At 45.1% G+C, this 20,369-nt stretch overlaps 1 protein-coding gene across 3 annotated transcripts in view; it reads left to right on the forward strand.

The window, feature by feature from the left end:
• The window catches only part of LOC109409972 (arfGAP with SH3 domain, ANK repeat and PH domain-containing protein), a 154,645-nt gene that overhangs the window by 107,226 nt on the left and 27,050 nt on the right, over positions 1-20,369 (forward strand). For 2 of the 3 annotated variants that reach the window (XM_029870339.2, XM_062854443.1), the window contains 7 exons: positions 1,061-1,206; positions 1,331-1,585; positions 1,656-1,741; positions 1,993-2,426; positions 2,504-2,939; positions 3,009-3,189; positions 3,259-3,558. In XM_029870339.2, the coding sequence (XP_029726199.2) occupies positions 1,061-1,206; positions 1,331-1,585; positions 1,656-1,741; positions 1,993-2,426; positions 2,504-2,939; positions 3,009-3,189; positions 3,259-3,558 (1,838 nt within the window). Of the gene's footprint in view, positions 1-1,060; positions 1,207-1,330; positions 1,586-1,655; positions 1,742-1,774; positions 1,929-1,992; positions 2,427-2,503; positions 2,940-3,008; positions 3,190-3,258; positions 3,559-20,369 lie in introns of those variants that run through there. The other variant, XM_062854444.1, reaches the window with a different exon arrangement.

Consider the following 20,369-nt stretch of genomic DNA (forward strand, 5'->3'; position numbering starts at 1 on the left):
CGCTTTGAAAACTTGCAGATGTAAACAATAACATTTTTCATTCTAGCGCAAAGTTCGTCTAATGAGTTTTTGTCAATCGAGTAATTAGATTAGAATGTAATCTAGCATATTCAAGTAGCAGATTTTTTTAAAATATATTCAAACGAGTTCGATGATGATTTTTCATTAGAGTCTAGCTATCTTTATTGTTGAGCACGAGAAGAATAATGGAAACCTGGAAGGCCTTACCTTGCCGTGTCATTAGTTGGCTCGATAGCGCAGTTGACGAAGAACTTGTCTAGCATATCAGGGTCGTGGTAAATTCAAATCTCACCTGAGCTGTGGATTTTTTTTTAATTTAACCCGTTAAGGTGTCTAAGTCTAAGTCTTTCAATAAATTTGTTATAAAAGGTCAAGTTCCAAAAAATAAGCATGATTTGACAAAAAAATGGAAGTCTATAGTGTAGTTCCAAAATAATTATTTAATGTAGGTCCTCAATATCTGATAATTTTCTCAAGTTCTATTTTAGCACAACTACGCTATCGTTATATTCTGGAGAAGATAACTACTCGAGAAGAATAAGAAAATGACTGTCAGGTCATCTCTAAAAAGGTTTTGCTGAAGAAAGTCTTTGCTCGGTGTTCAAACGGGGATTAAGTTGGTCGGTAGTCGAACCAGAAGTGAAGACCGCTAGAGTTGACCGTAAATTTGTTCACTCTTCTTGATTTCATTTGTTTACCATTAGAGCCAAGCTTTTATGATTGTATTGTTAGAGCAACCTTTGCTAGTTTTTACATTGCATTTATTCAGTTTTTGCAGTGTCGAATTATTGGATTATCGTAAATCAATTTAATGCACCCTATTGTAAAGAAAAATGTAATGCATCATTACATTGATAATGCCAATCTAAAGGATTATTGCATGACAAGTGTGGAATTGCTGCATTTTGCATTGCAAAGGTTGATATTCAGTCTAATTCGTGCAATGATATAATGCTTGTGGTTACTTGGGTAGCACCGAACCCGAGAACGATCACCATTGCTAGTACCCCTTTTCATTAATCACCCTTTTTTATTACAGCTCACGTGGACAACGAGATGTGTCTGGTGCGGGCCCTGGAACGGCTCGGTTCAGTGGCCCTGTCCAAAGAGGAGCCCGATATCGGTGCTGCGTTCCTGAAATTTTCCGTCGTCACCAAAGAGCTCAGCGCCCTGATGAAAACGCTGGTAAGCAAGGACGAAGGACAAAGCAAAATCAATTTGGCTTTCCCCAAAATCCCCAACCGCGAGACAACAATTTTTGATGATTCCCTAATTTGATTTTTTTTTTTCTTCGTTCGGTGCATTCCAGATGCAAAACATCAACAACATCGTCATGTTCCCGGTGGATTCGCTGCTGAAGAGCGAACTGCGCGGAATGAAGGGCGAAATGAAGAGGCCATTCGACAAAGCAGCCAAAGATTACGATTCCAAGTTTATGAAAATCGAGAAGGAGAAGAAAGCCCTGGCCAAGGACGCCGGCATGATGCGAACCGAGGTGACCCCGGCGGAAATTGCCGAGGAAATCGAAAAGGAGCGGCGGGTTTTTCAGCTGCAGATGTGCGAGGCAAGTTCGCTAAGGACAAGCGAGGTGCAATCTCTTATGTACATACTTTTGTTATTTTTTTTTGTTACAGTATCTGATAAAGTTCAACGAGATAAAGACAAAGAAAGGTATCGAGCTGCTGCAACACTTGGTTGAATACTATCACGCTCAAAACAAGTAAGTGGGCTTGGCGTCGTTTCTTTTATCTGATCGATTCGATAAGAACGGTGGTTTATTGGTCGGTGGCTAAGCGTGATTCAGTATGAAGTGAGCTTTGCTACTGTCCACTAACAATCATGCTTAGCCACATGGCGTACGAATTGAATGTCCCTGTTAAAGGGATGGACTATAGTTCTTTGGAAGAGTAGGCCCTTGACTTCGCCTAAAGTATTCACATGACTAATTGCGATTTTTCAATTTCATTGTAGCTATTTCAAAGACGGTCTCAAGACAATCGCACACTTTGGAACCTACATAGAGGAACTGAGCGTGAAACTACAGACAATCCGTCACAAGCAGGATGAAGAACGACGGAAGTTGCTAGAGCTGAGAACACTCCTACGATCTTCACCGGATTTCGACCGGGTGGAGAACGTTCCCAGCGATAAAGGTGCCGTAGGATACTCGCTTCATCAGTTGCAGGGCGATAAGAACCACGGGGTGACACGATCCGGCCATTTGCTCAAGAAAAGCGAAGGCAAGGTGCGAAGGGTGTGGCAAAAACGACGCTGTCGGGTGACGGCCGATGGATTCCTGGATATCTGCCATGCAGATGAAACCAAAGCTCCGACCCGGGTCAATCTCCTCACCTGCCAGATCAAACCGGTGTCGGACGATAAGAAGGGATTCGATTTGATTAGCTGTAAGTAAATGAGGGCGTATACCAGTGGTTTTCTACCATATTAAGTATTAATTGACCTTAAAATCTTTTCCACACAGACAATCGGCCGTACCACTTCCAGGCGGAGGACGAAGCCGACCAGAAGGCGTGGATGTCGGTGCTGATGAACTGCAAGGAGAAGGCACTGGCCAAGGCATTCCAACACGCAACCCCCCAGATGAGTCCTAGTCTAATCGAGCTGCAGAAGACGGTCATCAAGTACATCCAGAATCTCCCTGGGAACGACCAGTGCTGCGATTGTGGATCGAAGAACGACGTTACCTGGATCAGTTTAAACTTTGGCATCCTGGTGTGCATTCAGTGTTCGGGAGTGCATCGGGATTTGGGAGTGCATCACTCCCGAATACAGAGTTTAACGTTGGATAATCTAACGACGGCGCAGCTGCTGATCGCTCGGGCCATGGGTAATACAAGTTTGAACGAGGTGATGGAAGCCACGCTGGGGAGCGGGAAGTTGACTCCGGACAGTTCAATGTAAGTTACTTTTACACCAAACTTAATATGTACTCCAAAGTATCTAACAAGCTGTTTCTCCATCACCAGGGAGGAACGGTACGATTTCATACGGGCAAAGTACATTGCCAAGCGGTACGTTATGCGTACATGTGCTGACGATCGGGACTTGAGAAGCGATCTCGAACAAGCTGTGATCAATGCGGATCTTGGCCAACTGCTACAAGTATGGGCTGAAGGTGCCGACCTATCCTGTGTGTTACCATCGTCGGTAAGTACCCCTCGTCATAGATAACCACGGAGTTAACATTCAACGCATCAATCAATCCCCCTGAAACAGGATTTCGGCGAAACGGCACTGCACCTGTCGGTGCTGCGCGAGATGGGATCCACGCTGCACATAGTGGACTTTCTGATCCAAAACATGACCGCCCAGGGGCTGAACAAACAGACGAACCCTCCGGGGCCGGCGGAAATGTCCGGCAAAAATACGGCCCTCCATTTGTGCGCTCTGCACGACCGGCGGGAGTGCATGAAGCTGTTGCTAAGATCTGGCTGTGATTACGAAATTAAAAATTCGCAAAACCGCACCGCACTAGACATTGCCAAAGAGATGGGCCACGAGGCCTGCAAGGAGTTGGTAAGTAATCGATATTACTGTATGATTTTTAGAGTGGTAACCGTGAGGACCTCATTCACCGCTCATGCTCCATTCACCGCTCATTAGGGGTAGGCGGGGCATAATGAGCAGCTTATAAGCATTTTGCCGCCAAATCCAGTAAATTAAGTGAAACCAATGTGTAATTTTAACGTTCAATCCTCATTTAAACCTAAACTGACAAAAGTTAATCGTTGAAATTCCGAATGAAGTTATAAATGTTGTAAAATTGTATGTTTTTAAAAACGTATAAAATCGCGAGTTGCGTTTTGGGGGTGGGGCATAATGAGCACCCTAGGTGGGGCAGGATGATCAATACCAGTTTTGTACACATTCATTTATTTAGTTAACATCAAATTCATGATAATACTGAATCAACAATTTGCCGCCATAATACTCGATTTGCAGCTGCAGCTCTCCAATGTCGGACGCGCCCAATGCTCGCCAAGTCACGCTCCACCTGGTCCGCCCATCGTGCTCTCTGCGCTCCACGCCTTCTTGTGCCAACCGGATCCGTTGCAAACACCAGCTTTGCAGGGTTGTTGTCCGGCATTCTTGCAACATGCCCTGCCCACCGTATCCTTCCGGCTTTGGCCACCTTCTGGATGCTGGGTTCACCGAAAAGTGCAGCGAGCTCGTGGTTCATCCTTCTCCGCCACACACCGTTCTCCTGCACACCGCCGAAGATCGTTCTTAGCACGCGTCGCTCGAAAACTCCGAGTGCTTGTAGGTCCTCTTCGAGCATGGTCCATGTCTCGTGCCCGTAGAGGATCACCGGTCTTATTAGCGTTTTGTACATGGTGCATTTGGTGCGTGGGTGAATCTTTTTCGACCGCAGTTTCTTCTGGAGCCCGTAGTAGGCCCGACTTCCGCTGATGATGCGCCTCCGAATTTCACAACTCACGTTCTTGTCAGCCGTCAGTAAGGATCCGAGGTAGATGAATTCCTCCACCACCTCGAAAGTATCCCCGTCTATCGTAACATTACTACCCAGACGGATCCGGTCGTGTTCGGTTCCGCCTACCAGCATGTACTTTGTTTTTAAAGCATTCACCACCAGTCCGACCTTTGCTGCTTCGCGTTTCAGGCGGGTGCACAGTTCTGCCACCGTTCCAAATGTTCTAGCGATAATGTCCATGTCGTCCGCAAAGCACACAAATTGACCGGATTTTGTGAAAATCGTTCCCCGGCTGTTGAACCCGGCTCGTCGCATCACACCTTCCAGCGCGATGTTGAAGAGTAGACATGAGAGTCCGTCACCTTGTCGCAGTTCCCGGCGAGATACGAATGAACTGGATAGTTCACCCGAAACCCTTACGCAGTTTTGCACACCGTCCATCGTTGCTTTAATCAGTCTAGTCAGCTTCCCAGGAAAGCCGTTTTCGTCCATGATTCTCCATAGCTCTGCGCGGTCGATACTATCGTATGCCGCTTTGAAGTCGATGAACAGGTGGTGCGTTGGGACCTGGTATTCACGGCATTTCTGGAGGATTTGCCGTACGGTAAAGATCTGGTCCGTTGTCGACCGGCCGTCGATGAAGCCGGCTTGATAACTTCCCACGAACTCATTTGTTTTAGGTGACAGACGACGGAAGATGATCTGGGATAGCACTTTGTAGGCAGCATTCAAAATAGTGATCGCCCTGAAGTTCTCATATTCCAAATGGTCGCCTTTCTTGTGAATGGGGCAGATTACCCCTTCCTTCCACTCCTCCGGTAGCTGTTCGGTTTCCCAGATCCTGACTATCAGCCGATGCAGACAGGTGGCCAACTTTTCTGGGCCCATCTTGATGAGTTCAGCTGCGATACCATCCTTACCAGCTGCTTTGTTGGTTTTGAGCTGGTGAATGGCATCCTTAACTTCCCTCAGCGTGGGAGTTGGTTCATTTCCGTCCTCCGCTGCACTGGCGTCGTCGTTTCTTCCGTTGCCGTGGGCTCCCGTGCCTACGTTCTCCACGCCGTTCAGGTGCTGATCGAAGTGCTGCTTCCACCTTTCGATCACCTCACGTCCGTCCGTCAAGAGGCCTCCGTCTTTATCCCTGCATATTTCGGCTCGCGGCATGAAGCCGTTGCGGGATGCGTGGAGCTTCTGATAGAACTTCCGTGTTTCTTGGGAACGGCACAGCAGTTCCATTTCTTCACACTCCGCTTCTTCCAGGCGGCGCTTTTTCTCCCGAAAGAGGCGGGTCTGCTGTTTCCGCTTCTGTTTATAACGTTTCACGTTCTGTTGAGTCCCTTGCTGCAGCATTACCGCCCTCGCTGCATTCTTCTCCTCCAAAACCGTTCCGCACTCTTCGTCGAACCATTCGTTCCGTCGATTCCTTTCCACGTACCCGATGGTGCTCTCGGCTGCATCGTTGATGGCTGCTGTCACTGTACTCCAGCAGTCCTCTAGAGCAGGGGTTCTCAAACTTTTTCAGCTTGCGACCCACTTTTGATTTGTATAGAATTTAGCGACCCATCAGCACAAATTTTCATCAAATACGCATTTTTTTTGCGAATTTGGACTGACTTTTTAAATAAATACATTTTATAACTTACATAGGTTTTGATAAACTTACGTTTCCTAGCACAAAATTTAAAAAAATAGTTATACAAAGTCTTTGTAGATATATTGGCAATTGTATGCTTCTGCAGAACTTCATATATATATTTTTAGTCATATACTTATTTTGCAGTCATATACTTATTTTGCAGACTTATTTTGCTTCTATTTTAATTGAAATCACAGTTCATTCTGATTTCCATAAAAGTTCAGATTATCGACTGTTCGCGTGTGAATGCCGCCCAACCGTGCCAATCATACCTGCAGTGACGAACACCTTGCGCAACTGTCAGATTGCGCGCCGACCGACGAGACGACGAGACGAACGAGAGAGAACATGTTCAAATCTGGAAAAAAAGCAACCGTCATCATAACTGTACAATCTCTTGTAAAGAACAGACGCAATAAAATTGAATTCCTTTAAGTATTTTTGTAATCGGTTCGGGTTTTTATTTTCTCGTCGATAAACTGTGTTCCGCCGGTCCAGTCCAAGGTCCAAACATTGGTCCTTCGTCGTCGGATAGTTTCGCGATCCGGGAATGGAGAAACTTGTGAAAATTCGCAACGCACATATGGTGCAAGTGGTCGGGGAGCTGGCAGCAGCCGGGAAACTCGCTGAACGGAAGGCGTCCTGCAGCGAGGCAACGGAAAGGCTCGACCAGCTTCGGGAACTTGCTGGAAACTTCCGGAAGACACAGTCGAGTATCGAGGAGAGCCTGGATGACCCAGAAGCGGTTGCCTCCGTGCACAACTTCCGCGAGGAGTTCAATGGTGCATATTTTCGAGCCAAAGACATTTTGGAGAAATACATCGCGGACAACAATCCGGACGAAGTTGCTTCCACATCCAGTTTTGCTAGTGGAAGAACGATCATGGACAACGATTTGCGAGAGGCGATGAAGATGCTCCTGAATGCCCAGCGTACCTTGTTGGAGGGCCAACAAACAGCGAACATACATCAATCGCAAGGCACCCGGGACCCGGCAGCGGAAGATTACGGGTTGAATCGTGCACCTTTAGTGAATGTGCGGCTGCCGCCGATCAACGTGCCAACATTCAGCGGCGACAGAAAAAGCTGGAGGTCGTTCAAGGACATTTTCGAAACTACCATTCACAACCGGATCGACCTTCCCAGCTCCCTTAAGATGCAGTATCTGGTGTCGTTCCTTGACGGCAGCGCGAAGCAGCTTGTGAGTTCGTTTCCCATCTCGGACGCTAATTACATGGAAGCGTGGGAGGCGCTCACGAATGTCTATGATAAGAAGAAGTATACGGTCTTCGCCCTAGTTCGTGAATTCGTGGACCAGCCAGTGGTCACCTCCGGAACATCGGAAAGCCTGCGGAAGCTCGTCACTACTTCCGATGAAGTGGTGCGCCAACTGAACGCGCTTGGGGAAGAGTTCAACACGCGAGACCCATGGCTCATCCATCTTCTGCTGGAAAAGCTCGACAAGGAAAGCCGTTCACTCTGGGCGCAGCGTATCATCGAAGAGGAAAATCCATCGTTCGACGATTTCCTGAAGTTTCTGGATAACCGGTGCGACGCCCTGGAAACTTGCACGGCGTTTGCGAAAAAGTCAACAGGGGAAGCCGTCAAGAAGGAAACCGTGAAGAAAACAATGAGCGAGAAGAAGTTGCATTCCCTGCACTCAGCTGCAGGAGGGGAAAAGTGCGCGAAATGCTCCAAAGAGCATCCGTTATTTCAGTGCGATGACTTTAAAAAGATGGACACACAATCCAAACGTGAACTTGTTAAGAAAGCGAGATTGTGCTTTAACTGCCTGCGGGCATCGCACACCGCGAAGTTTTGTGGTTCAAAAGCAGTGTGTCGGAATGATGACTGTAAGCAGCGTCATCACACACTGCTGTGTGAAAAGAACATTGAAGAAGTGAAGAAGAAACCAGTGCTAAACAGTGAAACGGAACAACAACAGGAGAGCGGATCTGTCATCACTTCGATGGTGGCACAGGTTCCGCTAAAGGTGCATCAGAAAGCGTTCATTCTACCTACTGCTGTCATTCGTGTGCGGGGAGGCGGCGGCGAGCTGCTTCAAGCCCGTGCACTCATCGATTCTGGATCCGAAGCGTCGCTGATCTCCGAAGCTTGCGTGCAGAAACTCGGCCTGCCTCGCTCCAACGGCAAGGTGGTGGTCTCCGGACTAGGGCAGCAGACAGCAGGAACAACTCGCGGACTGGTGAAGCTGGTGATCGCCAACCGGTTCGAAAACGCGATCGTTTTGCAGACAAGTGCCTTCGTCATGGGAAGGCTCACTTCGACGCTTCCGACTCAGCACTGTAGAGTGCATCCAAGCCTGCTTGACAACCAGCTACAAGAGAACCTTGCGGATCCGGCATACCAAACGCCGAGACCGATCGATATCATCTTGGGATCTGATGTCTTTCTTGCTCTGCTGAAGCCAGGGCAAGTCAAGGACAACGGTGGTGTTCCCGTGGCGCAAAACACGATCTTTGGGTGGATTGTGTCGGGGAATCAAGCCATCTACTCGTCGAAAATTCAAGCCAACGCATCCATCGTCAATCTGCACACAGAGCTCGACGTCAACCGGACCTTGCGAATGTTTTGGGAGCAGGAGGAGGTTCCGAAGCCGCAGCAGCTTACTTCTGAACAGACAGCCGCCGAGCTCTTCAGGTCGACTCTCACACGAGACGGAAACGGGCGCTTCATCGTACGATTACCGTTCGACGATTCGAAGCCAGCGCTGGGTGAATCTCTCACTCCGGCCATCAAGCGATTGCGATCAATGGAAAGGCGTTTTCGACAGGACAAGGAATTCCACAAACAGTACACGGAGTTCCTCAGCGAGTATCTGGCACTAGGACACATGGAGGTGGTGCCAGCAAACGAGGTGGAGGTGGAGACTAGCAAGTGTTTCTATCTTCCACACCATGCCGTGGTCAAGGCCGACAGCACGACGACCAAATTGAGGGTGGTCTTCGACGCCTCGTGCGTGTCGTCAAGCGGAGTGTCCCTCAATGATAGACTCCTGGCGGGACCTAACATCAACCAGGATCTGTTCTCGGTATTTCTACGTTTCCGAACCCACCAGGTAGCGTTTTCGGCAGACGTGGAAAAAATGTATCGCCAGGTGGTGGTACACCCAGCGGATCGTGATTTCCAGAGAATCGTGTTCCGTGAGCAGGAGGATCAACCAATCCAACACTATCGGTTGTGCACTGTGACGTATGGGACCAAGTGCGCCCCGTACCTAGCGATTGAAGCCATGAAGCAATCCGGCCGGGAGTACAAGGAAGTGTATCCGGAAGCAGCCCTGAGGATTGAACTCGATACGTACGTCGACGATTTTCTGTCAGGCGCTCAGGATGTGCAGAAAGCAAGGGACCTGAAGCAACAAGTGGTGGAGATTTTGGAGTCCGCTGGTTTCCACCTGCGGAAATGGACCACGAACTGCCCGGAGTTACTACAGGACGAAGCTCAGGACGAACAGGAACCGGTGGATGTCAAGCTAGCAGAGCAGCCAAATGCAGTCAAGGCACTTGGCATTCGGTGGCTGCCCAAAGAAGACACTTTTTCGTTCAAGGTCAGCCTCAATGTAAACAGCGTGAACACCAAGCGACAGCTACTTTCGGACTCCTGCAAGTTGTTTGATCCGTTTGGCTGGCTGGCGCCAGTGACTGTGAAGGTTAAGATTATATTCCAGCAGCTGTGGCTCAGCGAACTCTCGTGGGACGATCCACTACCTCCGGCAGTCGAATCGGCGTGGATTGAGGTCAAGGAAACACTTCAGCAAGTGGAACAGGTACACCTTCCTCGATTCGCACCCAACTACAACGGCAAAATCGAGTTGCATGGTTTTTCGGACGCCTCCGAACTGGCGTACGCAGCGGTGGTGTATGCTAGAGGGCGGAATGATTCAGGAGACATAGTGGTGAATCTTCTGGCCGCCAAGACAAGGGTGGCTCCAATCAAACAAGTGTCCCTACCGAGGTTAGAGCTCAACGCAGCAGCTCTACTATCAACGCTGATGGAATCGGTAATGCAGGCGTTCAGCCATCTGGAGGTGGAGCCTTGGGCATACACAGACAGCAGCATCGTTCTCCAATGGTTATCCGCTCACCCCCGCAAATGGAAAACGTACGTGGCCAATCGTACGTCGGCAATCTTGGAAGTGCTGCCACGTGATCGCTGGAATCACGTTCGAAGCGAGGACAACCCAGCAGACTGTGCTTCACGCGGTCTCACACCTGGCGAGCTGGTAACGCACCCCCTCTGGTGGTGTGGACCGGACGAATTGAAGTCGGAAACCGAACACTGGAAGCGAGTCTCTGTCGAGCAGGTCGACGACGAAGAGTTACTGGAGTTACGTCGGTTGAAGGTACTTCACACTGTGATACCGATAATCAGAACGAACTACGACATCGAGAAAAGTTTATTGGAGCGACGTTCGAACTACACGCTCATCGTGCGCACCCTAGCGTACGTCAATCGATTCTTGTTGGCACTCAAGGCGGACAACGAGAACCTCAATCTTGGACTTTCACCGAACGAAATCTATGATGCCAAGATGCAGCTGGCCAGAGCTGCACAGTACGCCGCATACAAGCCGGAACTGGAACTGTTGCAGAAGGGTAACGAGTTGCCACCGAAACATAAATTATCTGCCCTTCATCCTTTTCTCGACAGCCAAGGAACGATGCGTGTGGGTGGACGCTTGCAAAATTCCGCGTACCCATACGACGTCAAACACCCGGTCATTCTCCCAGCCAACCACAAAGTGACCGAGTTACTTCTGCGAGACATTCATCTGCGAAATCTCCATGCGGGACCCAATCTACTAACAGCAACAGTCAATCAACAGTACTGGGTGGTAGGACTGCAGACCGCTGTCCGTCTTACTGTTCAAGGATGTACTCGTTGCGTGCGACTCAAAGGGAAGACAGCGACACAACTCATGGGAAGCCTGCCTGTGCCTCGGGTGACGGGTACTCGAGCTTTCACACACGTCGGCGTGGACTATGCCGGTCCACTGAAGGTTCATGCATCCTGCGTCCGCGGGGTGAAAACCACCAAGGGCTACATCGTGGTATTTGTGTGCATGGCCACAAAGGCTGTGCACTTGGAGGTTGCCAGTGACCTCTCGACGAACACCTTCATCTGTGCACTGAAGCGGTTCATCTCCAGGCGATCTCATCCGAACGAGATATGGTCCGACTGCGGTACAAACTTTGTTGGTACGGACCACTGGTTGAAGGAGATTCAAGGTGCAAGACAGACTCACAACGAAGCAGCAGGACGATTTCTCTCCAACTTGGGAATAAAGTGGGTGTTCAACCCGCCTTCAGCGCCTCATCGCGGCGGCATTTGGGAGGCGGCGGTGAAGAGCGCCAAGAAACATCTGGTCGCAGTCTTGGGCTCCGAAGCAGCAACGTACGAAGATCTCTCAACAGTTTTGGCGCAGGTGGAAGCATGCCTTAACTCGCGACCACTGTGCCCACTTTCAACGAACCCAGACAGCTACGAAGCGTTGACCCCAGGACATTTCCTGGTCGGACAGCCAATCAATCTCATCCCGGAGCCAGATGTTCGACACATTCCTATGAATCGTTTGGACAAATGGCAACTTCTGCACAAGCACACGACCGAAATCTGGAAACGTTGGCGCGATGAATATGTGTCCAGCCTGCAACCTCGGAGCAAGTGGCGTACCACCGAGGCCAACGTGGAGAAGGATCAGCTGGTGCTAGTCAAGAATGACAATGCCCCACCGGCTCACTGGGAGTTGGCGCGTATTGTCCAGCTACACCCGGACTCGACAGGAGTCGTCCGGACAGTTACGTTGCGGCGTGGTCAAGCGGAGTACTCACGCCCCATACAGAAGATCTGCGTGCTACCGTCGGATTGAGGCACTGGTGCCTCAAGGTGGGGGTGGATGTTCGCGTGTGAATGCCGCCCAACCGTGCCAATCATACCTGCAGTGACGAACACCTTGCGCAACTGTCAGATTGCGCGCCGACCGACGAGACGACGAGACGAACGAGAGAGAACATGTTCAAATCTGGAAAAAAAGCAACCGTCATCATAACTGTACAATCTCTTGTAAAGAACAGACGCAATAAAATTGAATTCCTTTAAGTATTTTTGTAATCGGTTCGGGTTTTTATTTTCTCGTCGATAAACTGTGTTCCGCCGGTCCAGTCCAAGGTCCAAACATCGACATTCAGCAGAATTTAAGTTTGGCTTTACTAAAGTTCGGTGAAGGTAAGGTTTCTTGTCCAAATTTGGTATTTATTTTTTTATTTTTGGTGTTTTAATTTTTTATATGTTTTAACTGCTAAACTTGGAGTATAAATCTAACTGAAAATGTTAACTGCAGCAAACTTCAACTGTTATCTGAAGTTTCACCCTTATCTTGAGATTTCTCATTGAAAACTCGCAGTTTCAGAATCGATTTGAAAACACAGACAGAGCTTTAATATCCTATATACTTCAGATTAGGACGTATGATACAAAACTTTGAATAGAGTTAAGAAGAAACCTAATTTTGAATTTTAATTTGCCGTTTCTCGAAGGGAATATTTATAAATTAGGAAATGGCTAAGTATATCATTTGACATGAGTGAATTGAGACATTTATTACAATACCGTCCAAACTTTCGCGACCCACCAAAAATCAGACCGCGACCCACCAGTGGGTCGTGACCCATAGTTTGAGAAACGCTGCTCTAGAGGGGCCTCATCGAGCTCGCCCTCGTCTGGCAACGCGGCCTCGAGATTCTGCGCGTATGCTGAGGCGACATCCGATTGCTTCAGTCGCTCTAGGTTGTACCGTGACGGTCGCAGGTATCGTACATTGTTGATGACGGAGAGTTTTGGGCGCAGTTTGACCATCACCAGATAGTGGTCGGAGTCGATGTTGGCGCCACGATAGGTCCTGACGTCGATAATGTCGGAGAAGTGCCGTCCGTCAATCAGAACGTGGTCGATTTGAGATTCCGTCTGCTGTGGTGATCTCCAGGTGTAACGATAAGGGATGCTGTGTTGGAAAAAGGTGCTACGCATGGCCATATTTTTGGAGGCGGCGAAATCAATGAGTCGTAGGCCGTTTTCGTTCGTCTGCTGGTGGGCGCTAAACTTACCAATCGTCGGTCTGAATTCCACCTCCTGGCCTACCTGAGCGTTCAAATCACCTATGATGATCTTGACGTCGTGGCTTGGGCAGCGATCGAACTCGCGTTCGAGCTGCGCGTAAAATGCGTCCTTGTCATCATCAGTACTTCCGGAGTGTGGGCTGTGCACGTTTATTATGCTGAAGTTGAAGAATCAGCCTTTGATCCTCAACCTGCACATTCTTTCGTCGATCGGCCACCAACCGATCACGCGCCTCTGCATATCACCCATCACGATGAAAGCTGTTCCCAGCTCGCGTGTGTTGCCGCAGCTCTGGTAGATGGTATGATTACCTCTAAACGTTCGCACCATGGATCCTGTCCAACATACCTCCTGCAGCGCTACGATGCCGAACCCGCGGACCTTCAGTAGATCGGCGAGTATGCGGGTGCTCCCAATGAAGTTGAGAGATCGGCAGTTCCACATACCGAGTTTCCAATCGCAAGTCCTTTTTGTTCGCTGGGGTCGTTGCCGTTGGTCTCGGTTCGTATTATTCTGTTTCTGATTTTCCGTTACAATGGTTTTTTACGACTGGCTCGTAGGGCCTGACACCAACCCCCTACTTTCCGGAGGACCATAGTGCACAGTTGCGCTTAGAGTCCTTCCCTGGCACTCGGACGTAGATCAGCCGCCCCTAACATGGGGATCAGACGCTGTTGTGAGCCGCTCCTCCTGGAGAACAGACGCTCAGGTTTACCGAAGCAACCCCCCCCCCCTTCCCTGTCAGCCTACGACCAAAGTTCCCACCGGGGTTGGTTACCCGATCTTCCCTAAGGTTGCTCATAGTTTCCGGCCGGTACCGCGTGGAGGTAGGGATAGGAGTTGCTGGGCAGAGGCTAGTGGATCACAATGGGATCTGAATTGCGCAGCATACCCAGCCTTTACCGTGCCTTTTAGTTTAACTTAAGTTCTTGATTATTGATATACAACAAGCATTGTTCTCGTTTTCGAGGATATGTATACATTTGTGTGTGGTGTAGGTGATAAAGTGAGTGGCTATGAATCAGGAGCTCCGAGTTCAATTTCCAGTTTTCCCATAGATTAATTTATACATTCCGAAGCATCTCTTCTGGAAATAGAAAACCGCAAATGGTAAAAAAAGTTTTTTTTTTTTAATTTTTAATAAAATTTAATAGATTGCTGGTTAGGTGCATATTAAGCCTTAAATCAGCCTTTCAATGAACCTCAAACCAGTCTAAGGTTGGATAAAATCACCAAAATTAAATGTTTGGGGTTAAATAAAGGATTGTAGGGGTAGGCGGGGTAATATGGACACCCGGGGCAGAATGGACACCCTCAGTATTTTGAAATATGCGAACTTTTTTGAACTTTTAATGAATGGAGAATATAGTCAATTTATCTAAAACGTAGTTTCAGGAAAGAAACATTCTAAATTAAAATTATACTTGATTTTACACGAAAAAGTTGCGTCCTCCGTTTTTTGTGCATGGAAATTATAATTTTCACACCATCTAAAATAAGATTTAGTGATTAATTTATTGCAGGTCGATTAAAACCTGATATTTCTAGAACACATGCAAGTAGTTTTGCTGTATCTACATGCTTAACATGTTTATATTTTCTTCTTTATTATATCAAAAATCAAGTTTGGAAATATCTTCTGCTGCCGGGGCAAAATGGACACTCACCTTTTTGAAAGAAGTGGCAAGGGAAAAATCTAACCTAAATCACAAACCAACAAAATTCTTCGATTTCAGTATATTTTCGGTTAAATGTTCACTACAGTAGACATAGGGTGAAACAAATTGGTCAAAAAACGACAGCAATGGAAAATAGTTGTTCTAGGCACAGCTGTACATGCCGACAAAAACGAAGCTTTATCCAAAACAGCCTGAATTTGAATTAACTGAACAAAAATGAACTACTTCGGCGTATTATTCATCCATTATAGTTGTTTTGTAATGAAATTACTTTATAGGTGTAAATAATGTACGAAATTCGTAAAAATCTCATGGTGTCCATATTGCCCCATGGGGGTGTCCATTCTGCCCCGTATGCTTGAAAACGGTCATGAAAAATTAACATTTTTCAAAACATTTTTTGAAGTGGATAAATCATTTTTCTTCGTGAGCATTCTTATGCAATAGATGCTAAATAGACTTTAAAAGGATACATGTATCAAAAAACTAAACTTTTTTGATATCTTGCCAGGTAAAGTTGGCAAAAACCTTAGGGTGTCCATATTGCCCCGCCTACCCCTACATCTTGTTTAAATGAAGGCTGCTTTAAAATGGTTGGAAAAACGATTATGTATTCAGCATCAAATTGTTACCTGGGTGTTTAGCCTGTGCACCGTTTTGTACAGTCTTCCTCACTCCTTCGTTAAATTAGAGAACGGGAACCTCAGTAAACGGTAAATTTCCTGTGGGAGAAAGCAAGATACCTGGTGCACAGGATAATTACATTGGTGTTACGAATAAACAAGTTTTCAAACATTTAGGGTAAATCGCCAATAGGACGTAATCAGTAAAGTACTGGATTTGTAGTAATGTGTTGAATCTTTGTATGATGAGAAGGCAAAACCTCCGTGTCGTAACGAAGGATGGTTTCCGATAATGCACATCCGATCGCTACAACGATAGTTACTAGAATGCCGTTGAGCTGTTTGCAGTCTTCCCTCCAACACACGAACGCTTTTTCCCTCAATCGACTCGGCTCAGTCTCAGAGTTTTCAATCGGACACCACCACAACCAAAGTGTGAGCCGCGATCTCGAACCATTCATTGTGTCGTTCCAAAGCCAACGCTAACATTCGTTCAGTTTTGCGTATTTGTCACGATTCCACGCTCATTCGTAAGGGGTGTCCAAAACAGCCCGCTATTTGCAATACACACATAAAGAAATCCCAGCATTTAATTTATTAACCTAACTATATCACCACATTATCCCTCTTCTCCACTCTCCTAAACTATTTTTTTTTCATTTCTTTTTTTAGTTTCAATGATGATTTTGTCTAATTCGATCAAGTTTTATGTTTCATATGAAAGTTAAATTTAATTTCTTTTCTAGCATTTTGAAACATCATTTTAATCGAAACTAAATATGTATCAAAAACATCAAAACCAATCCAAATCCGAAATAAATTCAAATCTTAATCTAAATTCCAAATCTAATCCAAATTCAATCCATAAACAAACCAAATCCAATTCTTGCTAAATCCAATAAAAATTCAATCGAAATCCAATCCAAATTCTACTCAAATCTTATCCAATTCGAATCCAATCCACATTCTATTCAATTCCAATTCGTATTCAACCCAAATGCAATCTAATAGAAATCCAATCTGAATTCAAATCCAAATCCAATCTCAATCCAGCATAGATTCAATACAATCCAAATCCTATCTAAATGTAATCCACATCCAATCCAAGACATGATCCAAGATCAACACTATTCAATACAATCCAAATCCAATCTCCATCCAACTCAAACCCAATCCAATGCAAATTCAATCCAAATCCAATCCTTATTGAATCCGAACACAATCTGCAATCCAAAGCTAATCAAAATCATATTTAAATTCAATCCAAATCCAAATACAGTTAAAACCAACACTCATTCAATCTAGGCCTAATTCTATCCAAATCCAATACAGATCCTCTACAATCAAAATCCAATTCTGAATTCAAGCCAAATCCAATCCAAACTCAACTTAAATCCAATCCATATCCAATGCTTGCTTAATCCAATGAAAATTCAATCGATATCATATCAAAATTCAACCCAAATCCTATCCAACTCGATCCCAATCCATATCCGATCGTCCTATCCAAATCCAAACCGAATCTACAAAAACAAAACTTGTTTAATCCAAATCCAGTTCAAATTTAATCTAAATCCATTCCAAATCCAATCCAAAATCAACACTTAATAGTACAATCCAAATCCAATCTCCATCCAACTCTAATCTAATCCAAATTCAAATCCAATCTATAATCAATCCGAATCCAATCCCATGCAAATTTAATCCAAATCCAATTAATATCCAATCCAAATCGAATTTGAACCCAATCTGCAATCCGAAGCTAATCAAATCATATTCACATTCAATTCAAATCCAAATACAGTTGAAAACCAACACTCATTAAATATAGGCTAAAGTTTATCCAAATCCAATGCACATTCTTTGCAATCTACATCCATTTCAAGCCTGATTCAATTAAAATTTAACTTAAATTCAATCCAAATCCAATTTATGCTTAAACCAATAAAAATTCAATCGAAATCCTAAACAAAATCCATCCCAAATCCTATCCAATTCGATTTCAACCCATATCCTATTTAAATATAATCCGTATCCAACCCGAATCCAATCTAATCGAAATCTTATCTCATTCCATTAAATCCATTTTAAATCCAATTCACAGCCAATGTAAATGAATACCACATCCACTCCTTATCCAATGCTAATGTCTTCAAACCCCAATCCATATTAAATCCAAAACATCTCCAAATCTAATCTAATTCATATCCATTACAAGTCCAAGCTAAATGCACAACAAAACGAATCATAATCCAGTACAGATCTAACCTAGATCACATCCAAATCTAGTCTTCCAGTACAAATCCAATTCAAACCAATTAAATCCAATCCATATTAAAACAAATTGCAATGCATATTCAATTCAAATTCACACCAGGACGTGTCCATTTTTTTGACTTTCTTCTTTCTGTAATACGTCTTCGATTTTCACCTCAACATTCTTCTCTTTACTTTGGATTGTTTTTTTTCAATCTCCTCTTACCTCTCATTCATCATGTTTTTTTTTTTTACTTTTGTTTTCTCCGTTTTTCTCTTTCTCTCATGTTTCGTTCCTCTTCTCTCATTTTTTGCTTTTTTTCAAACATCCTCCTGCTTTCCTTTTTTTTCTCTTCTTTATTTTTTTTGCAAAACCGTCATCGTTTTTTTTCTTTATTTTCTTCCCAACGCATCTCAACTCTCTTTCAATTATTTTTTTGCATGCCATCGCCTTCCATTTGCTTTTTTTTTACAAACACCCGTTTGCTTTTCCTTTTTTTTTCATCTTTTTTTTAGCAAGTTCCGTCTTTGTTCAAATATTTTTTTACAATCATTTGTTTTGCTTGCTTTTCTCTTGCCTTTTGCTCATGTATTTTTTCCTTTCGTTTTCTCCGTGTTTTTTTTTTGCTTACTTCAAGGCATCTGAAACTTTCTCTCGTGTTACGGTTCTTTCTCTCCATTTTTTCAAACACCCTCTCGCATTTCGTTTCTTTTTACCTCTTCTTTCGATGCCTCCCTTTTTTGAAACATTTCCATTCTAGTTCCGCTTATCCTTGGTCACACCCAAACACATCCAGCAGTCCTCCCTGCAGACAATTCACCACCATCTGCCAATTCTTCCCATTTGCCCCCTGCACACTTTTCGCTACTCCACACGGCTAAAAGTTTCACTGCGAACACCGATAAAAGCTGCAAATCACACCTTTTCTTGCTTGCCACTAAAACCCCTTTCACTGAATTAACTAGTTAGGATGAAACCTCCTACCAGCTGCACCATTGTCGTAACGAAGGATGGTTTCCGATAATGCACATCCGATCGCTACAACGATAGTTACTAGAATGCCGTTGAGCTGTTTGCAGTCTTCCCTCCAACACACGAACGCTTTTTCCCTCAATCGACTCGGCTCAGTCTCAGAGTTTTCAATCGGACACCACCACAACCAAAGTGTGAGCCGCGATCTCGAACCATTCATTGTGTCGTTCAAAGCCAACGCTAACATTCGTTCAGTTTTGCGTATTTGTCACGATTCCACGCTCATTCGTAAGGGGTGTCCAAAACAGCCCGCTATTTGCAATACACACATAAAGAAATCACAGCATTTAATTTATTAACCTAACTATATCACCACACTCCGTTTCAGTAATAAAACGGTGCAAAAAGCGTGGGTAGTATGATTCCTTGCCTGAGTTGAAGCTGTTTGAGCAAAACTTTGGAAAACCTTGTTGTTTAGCACTTCAGCGCGCACGCTGTTGTAAAAAGTATGTACAACACTACCAAAAAACCTCGCTTTTCGTATACAGCGCGAGCACGGTGCAGTTTCTGTTGCTTGATGGCGTGCGTCCTGGAAGGTTAAGTTGCAAAAAATAGAGAAAATGGCAACACAGTTACTAAAACAGCATCAAATTAGGCAAGGAATCATAAAACCCACGCTTTTTGCATCATTCTATTGGAGAAACGGAGAATTCGTCTTCTCACCATACAAAAATTAAGCTCATTATTACAAATCTAGTACTTAAATGATTGTTGCACACCTCATAAGAAAAGCATGGAGTATTACGTTTTACTAGTATTTACGTCTTTGGAACATGAGCTTTTACTACATGCGTGTAGTGCAGAACAGCTGTCACTTTTTCAACACACAACACACCTTTTCAGCGTAATAAGGAAGTTTTTAACATAGACGCAGATGTTTCCGGCAGGCTGTCGATTCCGATAAGTATACAGGTTTACGTGTATGAATCTGAGAGTTGAAATATTGTTTGAAACCTTCACGATAGTAAGAACGATAAGTGTTATGTCTTGTCTCGCGTCGCGTCTTGTGAATGTCAGTTTGTTCTTAAGTTAGCACAAAACATAACAATGGAGTTGAAAATCACCCACAAAATCTTTCACTAGGATTTCTACAGAAATTCCTCCATATATTTTGTTAAGATTCTAGCAATTCTCTATTAAGAGATTCTCGTTCGATTTTTCACAAAGTTTTCCTCGGATTTTCTACAGAGGTTTCTCTCAAGAAGGCTCGAAGTTTCTTACGGGACTCCCCTTGAGAATGATTACCCGCGGTTCCTTCCAGAATTTGTCCCAACGATTTTCTACGGGAGTACAGTCAGGTTTTTTTTACGCGGAGGATACGTACGTAGGTTTTTAATTCAAAAAACCGCGTAAAAAAAGTCTCACCATTTCTCGACGAATCATGCAAAAATAAGACGATGATTTTTTTTTTGTATGGAGTTTTCATTTACGCGGCCGCGTAAATCAAAACCGCGTAAAAAAAAGACCTGACTGTATCTACTGATTTTTCCCAAGATATTCTTTCGGGATTCATACTGGATTTCCTCAC

This window comes from Aedes albopictus, chromosome 2, assembly GCF_035046485.1.
Source record: "Aedes albopictus strain Foshan chromosome 2, AalbF5, whole genome shotgun sequence".
Classification (NCBI taxonomy): domain Eukaryota; kingdom Metazoa; phylum Arthropoda; class Insecta; order Diptera; family Culicidae; genus Aedes; species Aedes albopictus.